The sequence below is a fragment of the Arabidopsis lyrata genome (genome assembly GCF_000004255.2).
Source record: "Arabidopsis lyrata subsp. lyrata unplaced genomic scaffold ARALYscaffold_4, whole genome shotgun sequence".
In the NCBI taxonomy this organism is placed as follows: domain Eukaryota; kingdom Viridiplantae; phylum Streptophyta; class Magnoliopsida; order Brassicales; family Brassicaceae; genus Arabidopsis; species Arabidopsis lyrata.
The window spans coordinates 19,665,126-19,684,395 of record NW_003302552.1 but is presented as its reverse complement, the minus strand read 5'-3'; the positions used below and the strand labels follow the sequence as shown (position 1 = coordinate 19,684,395).

The following is a 19,270-nucleotide window of genomic DNA, read 5'->3' as shown; positions in this document are numbered from 1 at the left end:
CTCTCAATCTTGTACGTACACGTGTCTCTCATCCGCAGCCTCATCATCATCAACACATCACAATCTCGGTTTCATTATTTCTCACAAAGACAAAATCCATTCGTCTTCTCCAATTTTCTCGCGAAGAAAACTTTCCAACCAATCTAAACGAGTCAAAATGCTTCTCAAGACTGTCTCTTCATCTTCTTCTTCAGCTCTCTCGCTGGTGAATTTTCACGGCGTGAAGAAGGATGTGTCTCCTTTGTTATCTTCCATTTCGTGGAATCTTCGAGTTTCTTCTGGAAAATCTGGAAACTTATCTTTCTCTGTTCGCGCATCTAAGAGCTCAACCACCGACGCGCTAAGCGGCGTCGTCTTTGAGCCGTTTAAGGAAGTGAAAAAGGAGCTCGATCTCGTCCCAACCAGCTCTCATCTCTCACTCGCTCGACAAAAGTACTCAGACGAGTGCGAAGCCGCCATTAACGAGCAGATCAAGTAGGCTATTCTTTCTCACCTCACTCTCTCTTAGATTCGGTATTGTAATCTGGTTGATTAGCTATAGGATTTGGTACTTGGAACCTCATGTAGATTCATGCTTATAGTTTATTATCTTGTGGATTCTGAAATTCTTCAATGGATTTTGGTTGCAGTGTGGAATACAATGTTTCGTATGTGTATCACGCTATGTATGCGTACTTCGATCGGGATAACGTTGCGCTTAAAGGTCTTGCCAAGTGAGTCTCTGCTTATTCAAGAGTGTTTGATTGTTGATAGTTTCGGATTTATTTGTTTATCCATAGTTAATTGTTGGTTTCATGGAATCAGGTTCTTTAAGGAATCAAGCGTGGAAGAAAGAGAGCACGCTGAGAAGTTAATGGAGTATCAGGTCCTATGAAAACTATTTTCATTTGTTTCCCTAATTGGAGCTTATTAGGTTCTCTAACATGTTTTAGTCTTTTTTACATGAATTGCAGAATAAACGTGGTGGGAGAGTTAGGTTACAGTCCATTGTAATGCCTCTTTCAGAGTTTGAACATGTTGACAAAGGAGATGCTCTATATGGTAAGCTCAAAAGTTGCCAACACTTTTGATAGAGGGAGCGGAAGTAATTTAAAAGAGAGAGTAGAAGGGAAGCTTAAAACAGAGATTATGAGGAAGAAGACTCTGTTTTGTGAAGCCAAAAACAGAGCACGGTTTGGTTTAAAACGGAACAGAGATCTTATGAGCTCAACGATGAGTTGAGATCGAGAAATAAAAGGCGAGAGTCCTCCTCTCAGGGTTCGCACAAGGCTAAACTCTTTTGGGTTTCAAATGATTTCTTAAAGCCAAAGATGATCTGATTACAGAGAAGACGATCTCTTTATATAGAGTCGTGAGATAAAAGCAAATAAAACTAATCCTAATCCTAAAAGATATTAAGAATATCCTATGATAACAAAACGTAAACGAAGTGATAATGTCTCAAAAACTAAGGAAATGATCTTGTTACAACTGAATATCTTGATGGGCACGAGATACGTTAACGAGGCCCAACAAGTAGTGAAGATGCGCTGCATCAGGTCTCCCCAGGTGGGAGAGGATTCGGCCACGAATCCGGCGCGTCATTGTCCCCGTGGAAAGGAATGAGATGCTTCACATTGAAGACGTTGGACGTGTTCATGTGAGATGGTAGACGAACGCGGTACGCATTGGAATTAATGCGTTCAAGCACCTCTACGGGACCAATCTTCTTGGACTTCAGCTTGTTATACTCTCGGAGTGGAAGACGGTCTTTAGTGAGGATGACCCAAACCATGTCTCCTGGCTCAAATAAAACTTCACGTCGCTTAGTGTCTGCGGCACTCTTGTATTTGGCCGTGGAAACCTCCAAATTCGCATGAGCTTGTTGATGAACCAGTTGCAAGTCACTAACAAAATCAATAGCATGACCGTGAAAACGAGCCTTATCCGGTAATGTAGACAAATCCAGTGGCCCGCGTGGAACCAAGCCGTAAACCACACGGAAAGGAGAAAAACCGAGACTTCGGTTAAGGGCGTGGTTGTGAGCAAACTCCGCTTGACACAACTTGCCATCCCAGCTTTTAATGTTGTCTCCCACTAAACAGCGTAGCAAGTTGCCCAATGAGCGGTTGGTGACCTCTGTTTGGCCATCCGTTTGTGGGTGATACGCCGTGCTCATGTCAAGACTTGTGCCGAGAAGCTTCCATAAAGATCTCCAAAAGTGACTTAAGAAACGTGTATCTCGGTCTGAAACTATAGAAGACGGAAGACCATGAAGTCGATAAATCTCCCGGAAAAAAAGCACAGCCACCGTCACCGCATCCGTAGTCTTTTTGCAGGGAATGAAGTGAGCCATTTTTGAAAAACGATCCACCACCACAAAAATGGAATCGTGACCACGCTGAGTACGTGGGAGGCCCAAAACAAAATCCATGCTAACATCCGTCCATGGTTGTGTAGGAATTGGTAGTGGTAAATACAGTCCCGCATTGGAAGCTTTCCCCTTGCCCTGTTGGCAAACCCGACACCTTTCCACAAAGCGCTCTACATCTTTGCGTAGGGATGGCCAAAAGTACGACGTGGTGACCAAATGCAAGGTGCGGTCTCGGCCGACGTGACCCTCACAATGAAGCTCACGAATTATTTGTAACCTTAGACTACACGTAGGAACACAAATACGCAGCCCTTTGAAGAGAAAGCCGTCTTGCAACGTGTATTCGGAAGTGAGGTTTTGCTCGACATCGGAGAGGATACGAGCAAAGAAAGGATCAGATTCGTATAGCTCAGCGAAAGTAGAAAAACCAGGCACCGTAGTATGCATTGTTGTTAACAGTCCGTGACGTCTACTCAAGGCATCGGCTACACGGTTTAACTTGCCGGAATGATGACGGATTGAGAAAGTGAATTGTTGCAAGAACGCTATCCAAGTTGCATGTCGGGCAGAGACATTGGCTTGACTATCTAGATGGCGTAGTGCATCATGATCGGTAAACAGAATAAAATCACGATGTACAAGGTAGTGCCTCCAATGTTTAATGGCCTGAACAATGGCGTAGAATTCGATGTCATAGGTACTATAGCGACTTCTAGCTCCAGCAAGCTTTTCACTATAGTATGCTACCGGACGTTCGTGTTGACTTAGGACAGCTCCAATCCCGAGTTTAGAAGCATCGCAATGGAGTTCAAAGGTGGTTGCAAAATCTGGTAGTATTAAAATCGGAGCTGTTGTCAGCTTCTCCTTGATGAGTTCAAATGACGAGTTTGCTTCTTTGGTCCAAGTGAAGGCACCCGTCTTCATACAACTTGTTATGGGGGCCATTATAGAGCTAAAGTGACTTATGAAACGACGATAAAAAGATGCGAGACCATGGAAACTCCGGACTTCAGTCACTGTACTTGGCGTGGGCCAAGACCGGACTGCTTCGATCTTTGATTTATCAACCGATAGACCCTTGTCTGAGATGACATAACCGAGGAATAAAACTTCGGAAGCACCGAACTCACATTTTTGTTTTCCCGCGAACAGTTTCTCTTTGCGCAAGACTTGGAGAACCTCACGCAAATGATCAGCATGTGCGTCCGCCGAAGAGCTAAAAATGAGAATGTCATCGAAATAGACCACTACGAACTTGCCAATGAAAGGCCGCAAGGCTTGATTCATGACCCTCATGAATGTACTTGGAGCATTAGATAACCCAAAAGGCATTACTAGCCATTCAAAAAGTCCTTCTCGGGTTTTAAATGCTGTCTTCCATTCGTCACCCGGGTTAATACGAATTTGATGGTAGCCGCTCTTGAGATCAATCTTGGTGAAAATAGTCGCTTGTCCAATTTGGTCCAGTAGGTCATCAAGGCGCGGAATCGGAAAACGGTAGCGAGTTGTGATTTTATTGATGGCTCGGCTATCCACACACATTCGCCAAGAACCATCCTTCTTTGGAATTAAGAGCGCGGGAACAGCACATGGACTTAGACTTTCCCTAATATAGCCTTTATGGAGTAACTCTTCTACCTGGCGTCGTAGCTCTTCATGTTCAAGTGGACTCATTCGATAATGAGGACGGTTCGGGAGTGTGGCCCCCGGGATGAGATCGATCTGGTGTTGAATGTCGCGAAGTGGAGGAAGCCCTGGTGGTAACTCACTTGGAAACACATCCGTAAATTCCCGAAGGATCTGCTCAAATTGTGGTGACAACACCGTTGGTCGTTGCTCCTTTGTACCCGCAAGTAAGAGTGCATAAGCCATGCCCTCTTTACGAAATTCTTGATCAAACATGGAGTAAGAACAGAGGAGTGTCGACTCGGGAGCCGTTTCTGGAAAAGTTAAACGGCTATGGACTGATCGTGGTGTATGAGCTTGTGTTGCGTCGGTAATTTTTGGAGGGAAAGACAAACGGCTTTGGACTGATCGCGTGGGAGGAGGTTCAGCTGCTACTGGTTCTCGTGATGGCATGAGTAAGATTTGGTGAGTTTCCCACACGAACCGATATGTGTTTTTCAACCCGTCGTGAGTGATCTTGCGGTCGTATTCCCAAGGTCTTCCTAACAATAAGTGGCAAACATCAATAGGAGCGATATCGCAATACATGCGGTCCTTGTAGTACGGTCCTATGGAGAAAGGCACCATAGAGCGATGAGTGACACGCATATTCACTTTGTCACTAAGCCAACCAAGATTGTAAGGAGCAGGATGTGCTTCAACCGGGAGGCCTAATTTTCGAACTGCTTCTTCCGCTATGACGTTGCGCGAGCTGCCGGAGTCTATGATGAAGCTGCAAATAGCGGTACAGAGTCGTCCTTTGATGGTGCAAGTGGAGCGAAAAATGTTAGTCCGTAACCAAGACTCTGTTTTTGCTTCTGGAATGAGACAAGTACGTCCTACTAACAACAATGGTCCATTATCACCATGTGTATGGTGTAACACAGTGTCATTGTTACTCCGATCTTCTTCTTCAGAGTCATACAGTGGCTCATCATTGTTGGGTTGTTCATCAACAAGGAGGCCGCGTCTTGTCTGTTGTGGGCATGCGGTCTGCCTGTGTCCTGATTCACCACAATTAAAACACCGCAGGGCATTGCGACTGGAACGGCGCAAGGCTGGATCCTCTGTTTGTTTTGGCGTAGCGGTATCCGTATTCTCTTTTGTTGCAGTCTCCGATTTGGGAGAATTCATCTCTTGAACCCGTCCACGATTGGAGGTAGAGGACCAATTTCCGGAGCGTTGTTGTTGTTCAAAAGAGGCTGCTCGACGATGAGCTTCGGCTATGGAGGTTGGATCGAATTGAGCTAGTGAATTCTGGAGTTGACTTCGCAACCCACCGATGAAACGAGACACGAGCTGCACCTCATTGTCATTGATTTCATTCCTAGTGAGTAGGACATAAAACTCCTCAGCATATTCATCTACAGAACGCATCCCTTGTTTCAAATTTTGAAGCCGCGTGTACATGGTGCGGTCGTAATTGTGAGGTAAGAAAGTTTGCCTCAACTTCTTCTTCAATTTTTCCCAAGAGTCGATTGGTGCTTTATTGTCGCGATTGCGAGAGGCTTTTAGTTGCTGCCACCAAGATGCTGCGTGCCCGCGAAATTTTGTGGCTACGAGAGGTACACGACGATTGTTTGGTACTTGTTTAAAATCCAGGACCTCTTCTACGGCGACCAACCAATCTAACAAGGTATCACCTCGCAGTCCTCCGCTGAATTCGGGAATATCAACCTTGAAACCAGCTTCCCATCGTGAATCACGCTGATCTGGTCTCCTTACGATCAACTCGCGATTGACATCAGGAGCAAACGGGTTCACTTCTGCGATCTCGTTTCTTTGGTCTCCGGCCTGTTGTCGTGGTTGTAAGTGTTGAGTCAGAGTTTCTCCAAGTTCACGTATCGAGGCTTGAATGGAGGTTTGAATGTTGGACTGCATCGTCTCCTGCAACGCAAGGAGGGTGGATAGGGCGGCTCGCAGTTCAGCCCAATTTGCGGCGGCGATCTCGTCGTCTTTCTTTGGTGGCATGGTCGAGATTTCAACTTTTCAGAAACGTTTTGTCTCTGATACCAACTGATAGAGGGAGCGGAAGTAATTTAAAAGAGAGAGTAGAAGGGAAGCTTAAAACAGAGATTATGAGGAAGAAGACTCTGTTTTGTGAAGCCAAAAACAGAGCACGGTTTGGTTTAAAACGGAACAGAGATCTTATGAGCTCAACGATGAGTTGAGATCGAGAAATAAAAGGCGAGAGTCCTCCTCTCAGGGTTCGCACAAGGCTAAACTCTTTTGGGTTTCAAATGATTTCTTAAAGCCAAAGATGATCTGATTACAGAGAAGACGATCTCTTTATATAGAGTCGTGAGATAAAAGCAAATAAAACTAATCCTAATCCTAAAAGATATTAAGAATATCCTATGATAACAAAACGTAAACGAAGTGATAATGTCTCAAAAACTAAGGAAATGATCTTGTTACAACTGAATATCTTGATGGGCACGAGATACGTTAACGAGGCCCAACAAGTAGTGAAGATGCGCTGCATCAACTTTGTATCTATTGATGCTTTATAGGTTTCTCTACAAGAAAAATCCCAAGTGAAAGTTATCTTTAGTTTCATATGTTTGCCACATTGTAAGTAATAAATTTTGGAGAAGTTAGAAGTTGACACCAATGTTATGTTAAGCTTTTTAAGAGATTGCAAGTTTTCATTGGCAAGGAGCTCTTAAGTATCATGAAAATGTTTCTCTCATATGGAGATTGAAGTCTCAATGGATATAGGAGTTATAACATACAATTCTGTGATTTGTTCATGCAGGCATGGAGCTGGCTCTGTCATTGGAGAAACTAGTTAATGAGAAGCTCTTAAACCTTCACAGTGTAAAGACCATCTCTTCTTGAGTTTATACTATATTTATCAAAATCCCTATTTGAGAAGTAAATCTAATCTTCACTCTGCAAGAACTGTTCTCAGTTTTGTAATGCTTTGTTCAACAGGTTGCTTCGAAGAACAATGATGTCCACTTGGCAGACTTTATTGAGAGCGAGTTTCTGAACGAGCAGGTATAATCATTTGATCTGGCAAAGGACTGCTTTTGTATCTAAGCTGTCAAAGAGAATCTAATTGAAATTTTATGATAAAATAAAATATTTCTCAGGTGGAAGCAATCAAGATGATCTCAGAATATGTGGCTCAGCTGCGACGAGTTGGCAAAGGACACGGTACATAATAATATCTCACATTATGATTTAATCTATAAAGATACAAAAGAACAACAAAATCCACTTATTCATCCTCCACTCTTCTGTTTTAATTTATGTGTGTTTAATGTTTGTGGGTAATTTCAGGAACATGGCATTTCAATCAGATGCTTCTGGAAGGGTAAGCAGCTACGAGGGACTCTTGTGTCAAGTGTGTTTCTATATGAAGCTCTCTTAGTGTGATATGTTTGGAGCTAGTTTATGACTATGTTTAAGTTCTTCAGCTTTTACGATTTTGTGAGGTAGACTTCTTTTTTTTTTTTTTTGTAAGAGACGAAGACATGACTTTAAATTCTGGTCTAAGGTTCATCAACCCACCTGGTGATCGATTCTATAGTTACAGTCAGGTTCAATCTGATTTCCCGATCGGCTCGATCTGAAAAAAATTTCGATTGTCAAATGTTGATTCAAGCTCAAAGCGTATGAGTGGTTTTTAGTGCTGGTTCAAACGCAATTTATGAACCAGTGAAAGAAATTGATGAACGATAAAACAATATCGATCCAATGGGCTTTAAACCCCCCCAAAACCCTTGAAACTCTATTTTGTGGCCCAATTAAAACCTAATTGTTTACCCGACACGGCGTCGTTTGTAACTGGCATCTTTGACGCAAGTCGCCAAATTTTCAGTTTTTTTTTTCCCTTGCTCATCTCTTATCCCTAGCCAAAAAATTCTGTTGATTTGCTCCGTCGCCTAAAAGTCTAAAACCCTAAGTTTCTCCGCACTCATAGCCTTTTCCGATTCAACGTAGAGTGAATTCGCGTGACCTTAAGCAGTATCGAAATCTTCCAATCATGGCGAGCCAAACACCGAATCTCGAGTGTCGGATGTACGAGGCGAAATACCCAGAGGTGGATATGGCGGTTATGATCCAGGTGAAGAACATCGCCGATATGGGAGCCTACGTTTCTCTCCTCGAGTACAACAACATCGAAGGCATGATCCTCTTCTCCGAGCTCTCTCGTCGTCGGATCCGAAGTGTCAGCAGTTTGATTAAGGTCGGAAGAATTGAGCCTGTCATGGTTCTCCGTGTGGACAAAGAGAAAGGTTACATTGATCTGAGCAAACGTAGAGTCAGTGAGGAGGATATTCAGACTTGTGAAGAGAGGTATAACAAGAGCAAGCTTGTGCATTCTATCATGCGCCATGTTGCTGAGACTCTATCTATTGATTTGGAGGTAAAATCTTCCAAGTTACTCTATATTTTAGTAGTTGAATTTACGGATTATTTGCTGGAATTGGACTTTGACGAGTGTTGTCCATCTGAATTTGGGATTTGCTGGTTTGAGATGTTATCAAATCTCTGAATTTAGGTGCTACTAATAGTTTAGAATCGTTGATTAGAAATTCATTCAAGCTTTCATGTTGCAGGAGTTGTATGTGAACATTGGTTGGCCTTTGTATCGAAGACATGGTCATGCTTTTGAGGTAAGAATTTAAGAATTTGAGATTCGTTGTATTTTTATGGTTTTTTAGTTCTCAAATATCTTTCTCTTTTGTTCAGGCCTTCAAGATCTTAGTGACCGATCCTGATTCGGTGTTGGGTCCCCTCACCCGTGAGATCAAAGAAGTTGGGCCTGATGGACAAGAGGTATATACTTTGTTCTCTGGTTTTGGTTTAGCCGTTACTAGAAACTTCATTTGGGGATAATCTTAGAAGTTTTATGTTTGTAGGTGACTAAGGTTGTACCTGCTGTTACGGAAGAAGTGAAAGATGCACTTGTGAAGAACATTAGGAGGAGAATGACACCACAACCAATGAAAATCCGGGCTGATATCGAATTGAAGTGTTTCCAGTTTGACGGAGTTGTTCACATTAAGGTCATATCGCTTATTGGATTATCTTTAACTTGTGAAAATAATACATTATGGTTTCATTTGATTTTCTCACCTTTTTTTGCAATTTCAGGAGGCCATGAGAAATGCTGAAGCCGCTGGAAATGAAGATTGTCCTGTTAAGATTAAGTTGGTTGCTCCACCTCTGTATGTCCTTACTACTCAGACGCTGGACAAGGTTAGCCAATCTTCTATCTTGTATTATGATTTACTTGGTTTCGCGAAGTACAGAAACCCTCCCCTACTTATCGTTAAGAGGTTTATGATCTCTTTTTAGATTGTATATCCACTTAAGCAACTTGCCAGAATTTTGAGTGCAATAGTTGAAATCATTTAGTTGCAAGGAAAGCAGAGGCTTAAGAAAACACACACAGATACTAATGTTGTCATTGCAACTTTATTAGCCAATTATGTAGCTTTGCGGATTTGTCTTCACTTAAACCATAAATGTGTAAATGCTATGTTTTGTGCCATTTTTCCTAATCTTCTCAGTTACTGTCTTATATTAAACAGGAACAAGGGATTGAAATTCTAAACAAAGCCATAGCAGCATGCACTGAGACAATTGAGACACACAAAGGCAAGCTTGTCGTTAAGGAGGGAGCTAGAGCTGTGAGTATCTTATCTTCTTTTTTTTTACTGATGAACCGTCACAAGTTGCATGTCACAAGATCCAGCTTTCCTTTCGTGTTTTGTTTATTTTGGTTCACAACCGACTATTAATGTTAATAATCTGTGTTAAATTATAGGTGAGTGAACGTGATGATAAGATGCTGACAGAACACATGGCTAAGCTACGTCTTGACAATGAAGAAATTAGCGGCGATGAAGAGAGCGGAGACGAAGAAGAGGACACAGGGATGGGAGAAGTGGATCTCGATGGTGGTGCCGGAATCATTGAGTAAGATTGCCGGATTGATTGTTTTGCGACTAATTTTCTTTCTATTAAATCTACCCAGTCTCAACAGTTGAGTATTTTGTTTTAAGCTTTGACAAGGCAGTAGAAAAACCTCCGAGAGGATTTATGTGCTTTTTGATGACTCTTGAGGCATTTTATTTTACCCATAGGGGGTTACATATCAATCATACATTCATGGTTTTATAATAGATTGATTTTTTGCATTTGTTACTGCTCGAGAATTTGTTGCTCCACCACACAGCTCAATATGATCATAATTAAGTACTATCCTATGTATTGACCAAATTATAAACCTCAGGAATGTAGGTTGATTGGATCTGGCTATGAGCGGTGTGTAGATTTAATTGGATCTGATGTCTCCGGAAAAAATCACAAAAACAAAATTGTTAAAAACCTCTGATTGATTAACTTATAATTGATACATAATTATGATTTATTACAAAAATAAATTTTTGTCTTATACTAATCAAATATTTCGGACACATTCTTTTTTACTCTGTCGGCGCATAAAATTTTATTTTTACTTAAGCTCTGCAAAAATCGAAATGTGAAAGTTGCGACTTTTGGAGCTCTCTGATCAGCTCACACCTTGCTTCTTCTTCTTCCTTAAAACGCGTCTCGTACAGTGATCTCTAATGATCTTTCTTCTTCAATGGCGATATCAGTACAACACGTCGTCGTTTTACTCCTCTCCACTCTCCTCATCGCCATCACCTTCTTCCTCTTCACCTCCGATAACGCAACATTCCCTTTCCCTTCTCTCTCCCCCACCGATTACTACACACCAAACGGTCCAAACCCCAAATCCCCAAATCCTCACCAAAACGTCGACGTTTCTTCAGATCAAACTCCACAGAAGATGAAGCTTAACAGTTCCCAAGAGGTGGATGAGCTGAAATGGGATCTATGTAAAGGCGCAGAATCTGTTGATTACATACCTTGTCTTGATAATTACGCTGCCATTAAGCAGCTCAAATCGAGGAGACATATGGAACATCGAGAACGTCATTGCCCTGAACCAAGTCCTCAATGTCTCGTTACCTTGCCGGATAATTATAAGCCGCCGGTTCCGTGGCCTAAGAGCCGGGATATGGTGAGAGACAGTTCCTGTTTTTGTTTTTGGTAAGCTTTGGTTGCTGCTCTTGATCTGAAGATATATGATTTAGTTTAGTGACCCATTTGAGTATGTAGAAGTTTCTGTGAAAGGAAAAGTGAAAGATCCGTTTTTTTAGAGTCGGATAGATTCAAAGTTAACATTTTTGGAGTGTTATAGTTTCATGAATTAGGCTATTGGAACATTTCTTTATTTGTTTACTCTATAATGTGCAGATTTGGTATGACAATGTTCCTCACCCCAAGCTTGTAGAATACAAGAAAGAACAAAATTGGGTTAAAAAAGAGGGTGAATTTCTAGTTTTTCCTGGAGGAGGTACTCAATTCAAATTCGGGGTTACTCATTACGTTGAGTTCATCGAAAAGGTCAGCACTTTCTTTTTGCTGTTTCCCCTGTTTTTTTTCGAATCGAAAGGATCGATCTTTGTGTTGAATTCATTTCATATTCATAGGCTTTACCGAGTATCAAATGGGGGAAAAACATAAGGGTTGTATTAGATGTTGGTTGCGGCGTTGCTAGCTTTGGCGGATCTTTATTAGATAAAGATGTCATTACAATGTCATTTGCCCCTAAAGATGAACATGAAGCTCAGATTCAATTTGCGTTAGAACGAGGAATACCTGCAACACTTTCTGTTATTGGAACACAACAGCTTACGTTTCCCAGCAATGCTTTTGATCTTATCCATTGTGCACGGTGCAGAGTCCATTGGGATGCTGATGGTATTTATTTGTTCCTTTTTGTTTTGTCCCTCTTAACCATTAAGCTTCGAGGTTTTCATGATCTTTTTGGTTTATTTTGTTAGGTGGGAAACCGTTGTTGGAGCTCAATAGGGTACTCAGGCCAGGAGGTTTCTTCATTTGGTCTGCAACACCAGTCTATCGAGATAATGACAGAGATAGCAGAATTTGGAATGGTTAGCAACAATCATATTCTTGGTTTGGTTATTCAACACTGGTCTTGATCTTTATGGTTTATTGTTACTATTTTGTGTTTGCAGCAATGGTTTCTCTGACTAAATCCATTTGCTGGAAGGTCGTGACCAAGACGGTTGACTCCTCGGGAATTGGACTTGTGATCTATCAAAAGCCAATTTCAGAATCCTGTTATAATAAGCGCAGCACACAAGATCCGCCTCTATGCGATAAAAAGGAAGCAAATGCTTCGTGGTATAAAACTCTTACACAAAATGATGCTTCACATTCACGTATGTCCACTTTTTTTTGTAACATATCCTTTTGATTGATTTTAGGTATGTTCCTCTCGCCAAATGCATTTCCAAATTACCTAGCGGTAATGTCCAGAGTTGGCCTGAACTATGGCCTAAACGGCTTGTGAGTGTTAAACCGCAAAGCATTTCAGTCGAAGCAGAAACATTGAAGAAAGATACAGAGAAATGGTCAGCAATTGTATCTGATGTTTATCTCGAACATCTAGCTGTAAACTGGTCGACTGTGCGGAATGTGATGGACATGAATGCTGGTTTTGGCGGGTAATTTTACATTCTCTGAAACTTTAACAAGAATCCGGTTTATCCCAAACTGAAACTTGACACTAGTTTTTCTTCTTTCCTTTTTGGTATAGTTTTGCTGCTGCACTTATAAATCGACCTCTCTGGGTGATGAATGTTGTCCCTGTGAATAAACCTGACACTCTCTCCGTCGTTTATGATCGAGGCTTGATCGGAATTTACCATGATTGGTGTGAGTCCCTCAACACTTACCCTAGAACATACGATCTGCTACATTCCAGTTTCCTCCTGGGTGATACTGATCTCACACAAAGGTAAACAATAGACCTGAATTTATATCTCTATAGAGTTTCAATTCTTTAGCAGTAGCCAGCAGGCATTCACTGTTTTGGTTCAGTTCTTTCTGCTTTCGGTCACAGTTAGCTTAACCAGAATCGGTCCTAAGAAACTCGGTTTGATATCGTGGTTAGTGTGGTTAACCTTTTGTTGTTATTTTTGGGTCAATTTCAGGTGTGAGATTGTACAAGTGGTAGCTGAGATAGATAGGATAGTGAGACCTGGCGGATATCTTGTGGTTCAAGACACCATGGAAACAATAAAGAAGCTTGAATACATACTTGGCTCGCTTCATTGGTCAACCAAAATATACCAGGACCGGTTTTTTGTTGGTCGGAAGGGGTTTTGGCGTCCCGCTAAACCGGAACTCTGATAGACAGAAAGAAACATAAACAAACTAGCAAAGTAATTTCTTTTGTACACTATCAATGCATGACGCAACCATTAAACTGAACCAACTTTTATCAAGGGGATTTTGTTTTGCATATATATACATATTTATGATTTGGTTATAACAAAAAAAAATCCATATATACACCGATTAATTAGACAATTATTCATAAATGAAAATATCATATACAACACACAGGCCCGGCTCACTCATCGGTAAGACTCGGTGCCATACAAAAAAAAATCTTATCTTTAATAAAAAATTTATATATATATATATATATTTACAAAAAGTTATATTTCATAAATTATTTTGTATTTTATAGCTATTTGGACATGTTATTTTTGTTTATTAATTTTGGGCCTCAATATTACCTTTTAAAATAAAATTTTGGGACTTTTACATATGGATATTTTATAAAATTTCAGCATAATTAAATAATTAAATAATAGAAAAACTATGAATTTGGACCTTAAATTTGTTGGACCCGGTGCAAATGCACCACTTGCACATGCCAATAACCGGCCCTGACAACACATCGTTATTGTTTTGATGGATTGTCAATTTAGACAATGTTGAGGAACCATTTTACCGCGTACAGAACCGTCAACATTCTCGCACACCGCAGTGGAAGAACCACCTTCGAGTCCATTATGCTTTATGTTAATGTCAATCAGTTCCACATTCTTGCACGGAAAACTTTTGCTACATTGCAGATTCATTGCCACTTTGTTCTTCGACGTTCCATATATGTTCTTTAACTTAAGGTCTTGGATTTGAACGTGAGACTCTCCCTGAAAAAAAAAAACACAAGATGTCTTTTGTTTTTTTTCGTTCTTGTGATGAAAGTAAAGAAAATGAAACTTTATTTTTTTTTTTCGCATAGAAAGTTAACCTTTTGCTCATGTTCACAAGGTGGGTGAGGACAATATTTTTGATCGATGTTGATTGGTTTTCCAACGTCAATCATCTGAATATTCTCGTATACGAAGTTCGAAACGAGGATTTTTGAGGCTGAAGATTCCCAAGTCTTGATCCGAATACCATCGCTAGTACCGTTAAAAAAAACGTCTCTTACTGTTAAGTCTTTCACGTCTTTCTCGTCTTTGTTCTTTCCTAAGCTTCCGACACTGATCCCATGTCCAGGACCACACTTAACATTAGAGATATCGAGGTTAGTGGTTCCAGAGAGAATGGCGATACAATCGTCTCCAGTACCAATGTTTGTGTTGGAGATGTGAATGTTACTACATGAACCCATCTTGATACCGTCGGTGTTGGGACTATCGCCGGGAGCTGTTATAGTTTTTTTTTTTTTTTTTTTTTTTTTTCTTTTGATAAACCCTATCGGCTATCCGGTTGGCCCCGGTAGGAACGCACCGAGGTGCTACATAGTAGACTGGTCCACCGTGTTAACGGTTAGGCCCTTACGGGCTACCACTCTGCCTATCCCGAGTTTGGAATGCCTTCCGACTAAGTGCCAGGGGATAGTCAGGCCGCCTGCATTTCTGGCTACCAGGTAAACCAATTGGGCCAATGTCCAACTGACAGACTTCCCAAACATAATAAAAACTGTTAGAGTAAACTTTTTATAGGGAGCTGTTATAGTGACGCCAGTAATGTTAAAGTGATGGACGGAGAAGAAGTTGAAGTGTCCCATTTTGCTGTTGAGTGATGTTATGTCTTTGATATACGAGTTGTTCACGAATGCAAATCCCATAGTCTATGAAAACAATTTCAAGTTTATTAAAAGACTCGATCTAAATGTAAATAATCATCATATTCTTTTAAAATGAGGCAATAGTGAAAAAGTTTACGAAATGTTACCATAGCTAGTTTAGGACAATTGGGGTTTTTGTGGCAGTCATTGAGTGGCCAAGACTGTTTCCCTTGACCGTCAAGTGTACCAGAACCGGAGATAGAGAGATCGTTGATGTACCTAAAGTTGATCCATGTGTCTTGCTTAATGTCGCTAGGATTTGCAGGAGCCAATAAAGTTCCATCGATAATAAATTCAATAGGATTTTTGCATGGACCCACGAACTCTACACCACCGAGGTAGAATGTTCCTTTTGGTACATATATTTTACTACTTCCACTTTTCCTTCTGCATGCACGGCTCCATACACTTGTGAATGCCTAAAAATCGTTAAGAATGATATAGGTTAAACAAAATAAATCAAAAAAGTTAAAAATATATATATTTATCTTTGTATTTGTATATTGGTTATATATGTACTTGTGTTAAGATTTTCATCTCAAAAATAATTGGTGCTAAATATTAAAATAGGAAAACTCTGGTGTACATACATTGGCGTTATCAGTTTTTCCGTCCGGTTTAGAACCATGGCGTTGGACGTTGAAAACTTTTGGTCTGACGGTGGAACGACTTGCAACAACAATGAACAAGAGAGACAAACACAAAGCCTTAAACGCAAAAACAATGTAAGCCATCTTATTCTTTTGTTTAAAGTATATATATGGAAGAAAAACTTGTTGTTTATCAATACTTGTTCTAAGAGATAATGAGAAGTGTTGCCCACTTTATCTGCTTTTATAGAGTTAGCATGTTTCGATGAACTGTTAGAAGAACTTGATTATTGTTACTAATTAACAACTAAAATTGGGTTGTTCTTTTTGGTAATGATTATGATTGGTTAATATGTTGTTATATAGGTTTTTGAGTGTACAGTATATGGTTTATTTTTTGTTCTCTCCTTTAAAACAGAATCTTCAATTTGGTGAATGTGCCAATCATATTTACCAATTAATTTTGTTGTTTGTTTTAATTTAAATTGCATAAAACCAAATTGTTTTTCTAATGCACTCTTTCTTATTTGTTCCAATTTTAAGGAATATTTAATTTTAGTTGTTCTGTTAGCTTTTTTTCATCTAAAATCACAAATTACAAAAGATTATATTAAATTGAAGAAATGGTTATTTACTAATTTAAGTAATTAATGAAAGAGCTTTTTAGCTGCAACATCAATTTTCATCGCATAAAACAAAATTACACAGCTTTAAAACAAATAAGTCCATGAAAAATTCTCGGAATTTTTTTTTTTATGTTAGTCCTTGAAACTGAATTTCGAAAAAATGGCGGCCAAACCCGCATGTCTTTCTCAGTATAGTATAGAGAGTGCTTGGTGGTGTTCGGAGATGTTTGTTGATGCTTGAAGACGTTTAATGATGCTTGGTAACGTTAATCGCCTTAGGCTAATGAGAATTGATCAGCGGCTCGTAGGATACGAAATTGAACATGTGTAATGTTTCATAGTTTTTTATTTTTATTTTTTAATCTAAGTTCTACATGCGATGTTTAAGCTTTCAAATGTTTTCATCATTAGACTAGAAAGTTTTCAGAATATATTTTAAATCTCTTTTGAACTTTTCAGGCTTATTAATAAATTTCGACGACCAAAACAAAAAGTAAAAATGTAAATGAAATCTTTTGGCCATTTTGGGTAAGAAATTGTTTTCTAATTTTATTTAGATATCATTCTTATCTAGTATTTTCATTCGTAATAAATATATTTGACTCGCTCACTTTTTCAGTATTTTAACATTCTCATTTATTTTAGATTTCGTCATTGATCTTCTCTAATGTTTTCGAATTGGCTTCAATTCCGCAGACGTCGTCACCAAATTTCTCCGGACTCACCGAAATGGCCGAGACATTTCTCTTGTTCATCTTTCAAAGACATTCAAAACCTTCTCCATGAAGATGATTCCCCGCCAAAACCATACTCTATACGGGGTCAAATCATCCACCAGCCTCGGAGTCCCAAGATTCATGGATGTATCTCAAATGCCAATTTCTTACACCCGATTCCGACACCAACACTCTTCTCTACCGTGGATATCCCCAACGCCGATCATCGAGGCGTTGTTCTCTACTACACTAGCCTTCGAATCATACGTAAAACATTCGAAGAATGTAAATCTGTGCGATCGATCCTTCATACATTTCGTATCAAAATGGACGAGTGAGATCTATCAATGGATTTAAAATTTCACCATGAGTTACAAACAATTTTTGGAACCAAGAAAGTTGTGTTGCCTAAGGTTTTTATCGGTGGAAGATATATTGGCGGGATGAAAGAGATTAAACAGTTACAAGAGAATGACGAGTTGAGGAAGCTGATCGACACATTACCACCATCAGATAAAATATTTGATGAGATATGTGATTTGTGTAGAGGATGGAGTTTTGTTGTGTGTGACCGGTGTAATGGTAGCCACAAAATCTTCTTGGAAAAATCTGGATTTACGAATTGTACGAGTTGCAATGTGCAAGGTTTGATTAGGTGTGTGTCTTGTTTTCCGATGCACCGACGACGGAATTCTGAGAGCTCCGGTCGAGTGAAATGTATGAATTAATGATAAAATCTAAACTACGAAAAAATAATCTTTGTAAGCATAGAAGTATTTAGAAAATATAATATAAAGAAGGTGAAATTTAGGAAGAGTAAGAAATAACAAAGTTTGACTAGCTTCACCATTTATCTATGTAATGTATGATGTATTTCTCTTCCCTTAAAGGAAATATGAAATTGTTTATTCTTTTCTTATTTTACTCTATACAATAGTAACAATTCTTTCTGCTCTCTTATATTTGTTCTCTTCTTCGTCCTTTTATTTTTAAGCTTATATCGTTTTTTCTTGGTTTTGATAACTGAAAATTCTCAAATCGAAATCTAAACTAAACTAATCTTTGTTGTATGTGAAAGATCTTATATACTTATCATTTCAAACGTTTATAGTAGCTAATGATCACAATTGAAATCGTATTTGATAGATTTAAACATGGTCCTCTACTTGTAGATAAATCTTTCAACCATCAGACCAACCTGAATTAGTTAGAAATTTATTTTTTGCTCATTGCCGAAGCTAAGCTCCAAAACCATATCCTTATCCATTGAAGAATAATTATTTCGCCAACAACATAGGTAGGAAAATTGTTTATTATCTTAGATTCTCAAGGCATTTTTGTTTTTAAAAAAGAAATTGTTTTTTTCGCATTGGTTCCTATAACAATAGAATATGGAAATGTTGACAAAATAAAAATAGTAGAATATGAATTAGAATAAGTTAATTAAAACATATAGGGGTTTGCTTGATAACAAGTGACCAGACCACGAGGATCCCACATGGGAAGAGAATTGGGGACGAAGAAAGCAACATCTAAGCAACCTCCACTTTGAAATAGTCTCACATTACTTAAGATGACAATCATTCCTTCAACCTCAATCATTCAAATATCATCACACCAAATCTACGTGGCTCTTATATTTGTTACTATCTTTGTTTTGTTTTGTTTTCAATACGTTCGTTGAATTTTATTATAACCAATTACAAATTGTAAGAAATAACCAAGAAAATCAAGAAGGTAGAACCATTCCCTACGCAACAAGTCTTTTTAGACGGTGGCTGGCTAATTGAGCCTTTTCTTTTGAACCCTTTTAGTTCTGCCACTACATGTTATTATTAACCCGTATTACACATATTTTTCACCTAACGTTTATAAATAGGAAAACAATTTGTTTATTTTAGAGCCCATAAAACATCTAAAATACCTTAACATACAATCAGGATTGAACATGCCCATTTTTTTTCTATGTATTTCCACTAATTGATACGTTGAAATATTTTATTAATTTGTCTAAACATGAGCTTTTTCTTGAGTTAATTTCTCAAATCAAATCTTAAAAAGATGAACTGAATTCTAAAAAAATATTCATATAGTATAATTCAATACTAAGTTTTGATGATTTATTTTTTAATTTCACAAAAATCCTCACCACTTTGAATCACAATGAAATAAGATCAATTTGAATGAAAGACTTGTAAAGAAAAGAAAATTATTTTCGTGGTTTGGAATAGGTCAAGTATGGTTCGAACATGGTACGATGTTGGTATTTGACAGTAATCGTTGGGGCAAAAAAAACAAAAAAAAAAAATATATTTAATTTTCATGAAAATACA

General features: G+C 39.0%; 4 protein-coding genes across 6 annotated transcripts; 3 read left to right on the top strand and 1 right to left on the bottom strand.

The window, feature by feature from the left end:
* Window positions 1-85: 85 nt before the first annotated feature.
* LOC9317779 (ferritin-4, chloroplastic) lies at window positions 86-7,577 on the top strand. Its single transcript, XM_021028225.1, has 8 exons — window positions 86-474; window positions 630-713; window positions 805-865; window positions 954-1,041; window positions 6,777-6,838; window positions 6,956-7,021; window positions 7,117-7,180; window positions 7,307-7,577. Exons 1-8 carry the CDS (start codon window positions 158-160, stop codon window positions 7,342-7,344), a joined length of 780 nt encoding a protein of 259 aa, XP_020883884.1. The 5' UTR covers window positions 86-157; the 3' UTR covers window positions 7,345-7,577.
* A 148-nt stretch (window positions 7,578-7,725) lies between these two features.
* Window positions 7,726-10,176, top strand: LOC9317778 (eukaryotic translation initiation factor 2 subunit alpha homolog). The gene is made up of 7 exons (XM_021028224.1): window positions 7,726-8,396; window positions 8,590-8,646; window positions 8,723-8,809; window positions 8,893-9,039; window positions 9,128-9,232; window positions 9,568-9,666; window positions 9,804-10,176. The coding sequence occupies exons 1-7, from the start codon at window positions 8,013-8,015 to the stop codon at window positions 9,957-9,959; spliced, it is 1,035 nt and encodes a 344-aa protein (XP_020883883.1). The 5' UTR covers window positions 7,726-8,012; the 3' UTR covers window positions 9,960-10,176.
* A 319-nt stretch (window positions 10,177-10,495) lies between these two features.
* On the top strand, window positions 10,496-13,398 carry LOC9315930 (probable methyltransferase PMT23). The gene is made up of 8 exons (XM_002881665.2): window positions 10,496-11,066; window positions 11,303-11,452; window positions 11,539-11,809; window positions 11,893-12,003; window positions 12,088-12,256; window positions 12,340-12,579; window positions 12,672-12,872; window positions 13,069-13,398. Exons 1-8 carry the CDS (start codon window positions 10,626-10,628, stop codon window positions 13,265-13,267), a joined length of 1,782 nt encoding a protein of 593 aa, XP_002881711.1. The 5' UTR covers window positions 10,496-10,625; the 3' UTR covers window positions 13,268-13,398.
* Window positions 13,399-13,803: 405 nt separating this feature from the next.
* Window positions 13,804-16,065, bottom strand: LOC9317777 (exopolygalacturonase). Of its 3 annotated transcripts, none has more exons than XM_021029917.1 (5): window positions 15,596-16,065; window positions 15,113-15,424; window positions 14,872-15,008; window positions 14,181-14,568; window positions 13,804-14,079 (listed from the first exon to the last, which is right to left on the bottom strand). In XM_021029917.1, exons 1-5 carry the CDS (start codon window positions 15,737-15,739, stop codon window positions 13,846-13,848), a joined length of 1,215 nt encoding a protein of 404 aa, XP_020885576.1. In that variant the 5' UTR covers window positions 15,740-16,065; the 3' UTR covers window positions 13,804-13,845. The 3 variants fall into 3 exon arrangements, with proteins under 3 accessions (XP_020885576.1, XP_020885577.1, XP_020885575.1); XM_021029918.1 differs by having other exon boundaries at window positions 13,804-14,073; XM_021029916.1 differs by having other exon boundaries at window positions 14,181-14,592; window positions 14,896-15,008.
* Window positions 16,066-19,270: the final 3,205 nt, after the last annotated feature.

Excerpts from the sequence above, each read along its gene's own strand:
- LOC9317779 (XM_021028225.1), top strand. The coding sequence starts at position 158 with ATGCTTCTCAAGACTGTCTCTTCATCTTCTTCTTCAGCTCTCTCGCTG. Across the intron at positions 475-629 it reads GCCATTAACGAGCAGATCAA|TGTGGAATACAATGTTTCGT; the intron begins GTAGGCTATTCT and ends TTTTGGTTGCAG. Across the intron at positions 6,839-6,955 it reads AGCTCTTAAACCTTCACAGT|GTTGCTTCGAAGAACAATGA; the intron begins GTAAAGACCATC and ends TTTGTTCAACAG.
- LOC9317778 (XM_021028224.1), top strand. The coding sequence starts at position 8,013 with ATGGCGAGCCAAACACCGAATCTCGAGTGTCGGATGTACGAGGCGAAA. Across the intron at positions 9,040-9,127 it reads ACGGAGTTGTTCACATTAAG|GAGGCCATGAGAAATGCTGA; the intron begins GTCATATCGCTT and ends TTGCAATTTCAG. Across the intron at positions 9,667-9,803 it reads TTAAGGAGGGAGCTAGAGCT|GTGAGTGAACGTGATGATAA; the intron begins GTGAGTATCTTA and ends GTTAAATTATAG.
- LOC9317777 (XM_021029917.1), bottom strand. The coding sequence starts at position 15,739 with ATGGCTTACATTGTTTTTGCGTTTAAGGCTTTGTGTTTGTCTCTCTTG. Across the intron at positions 15,425-15,595 it reads GAAAAACTGATAACGCCAAT|GCATTCACAAGTGTATGGAG; the intron begins GTATGTACACCA and ends AACGATTTTTAG. Across the intron at positions 14,569-14,871 it reads ATAACAGCTCCCTATAAAAA|TCCCAACACCGACGGTATCA; the intron begins GTTTACTCTAAC and ends TCCCGGCGATAG.
- LOC9315930 (XM_002881665.2), top strand. The coding sequence starts at position 10,626 with ATGGCGATATCAGTACAACACGTCGTCGTTTTACTCCTCTCCACTCTC. Across the intron at positions 11,067-11,302 it reads GGCCTAAGAGCCGGGATATG|ATTTGGTATGACAATGTTCC; the intron begins GTGAGAGACAGT and ends TATAATGTGCAG. Across the intron at positions 11,453-11,538 it reads ACGTTGAGTTCATCGAAAAG|GCTTTACCGAGTATCAAATG; the intron begins GTCAGCACTTTC and ends TCATATTCATAG.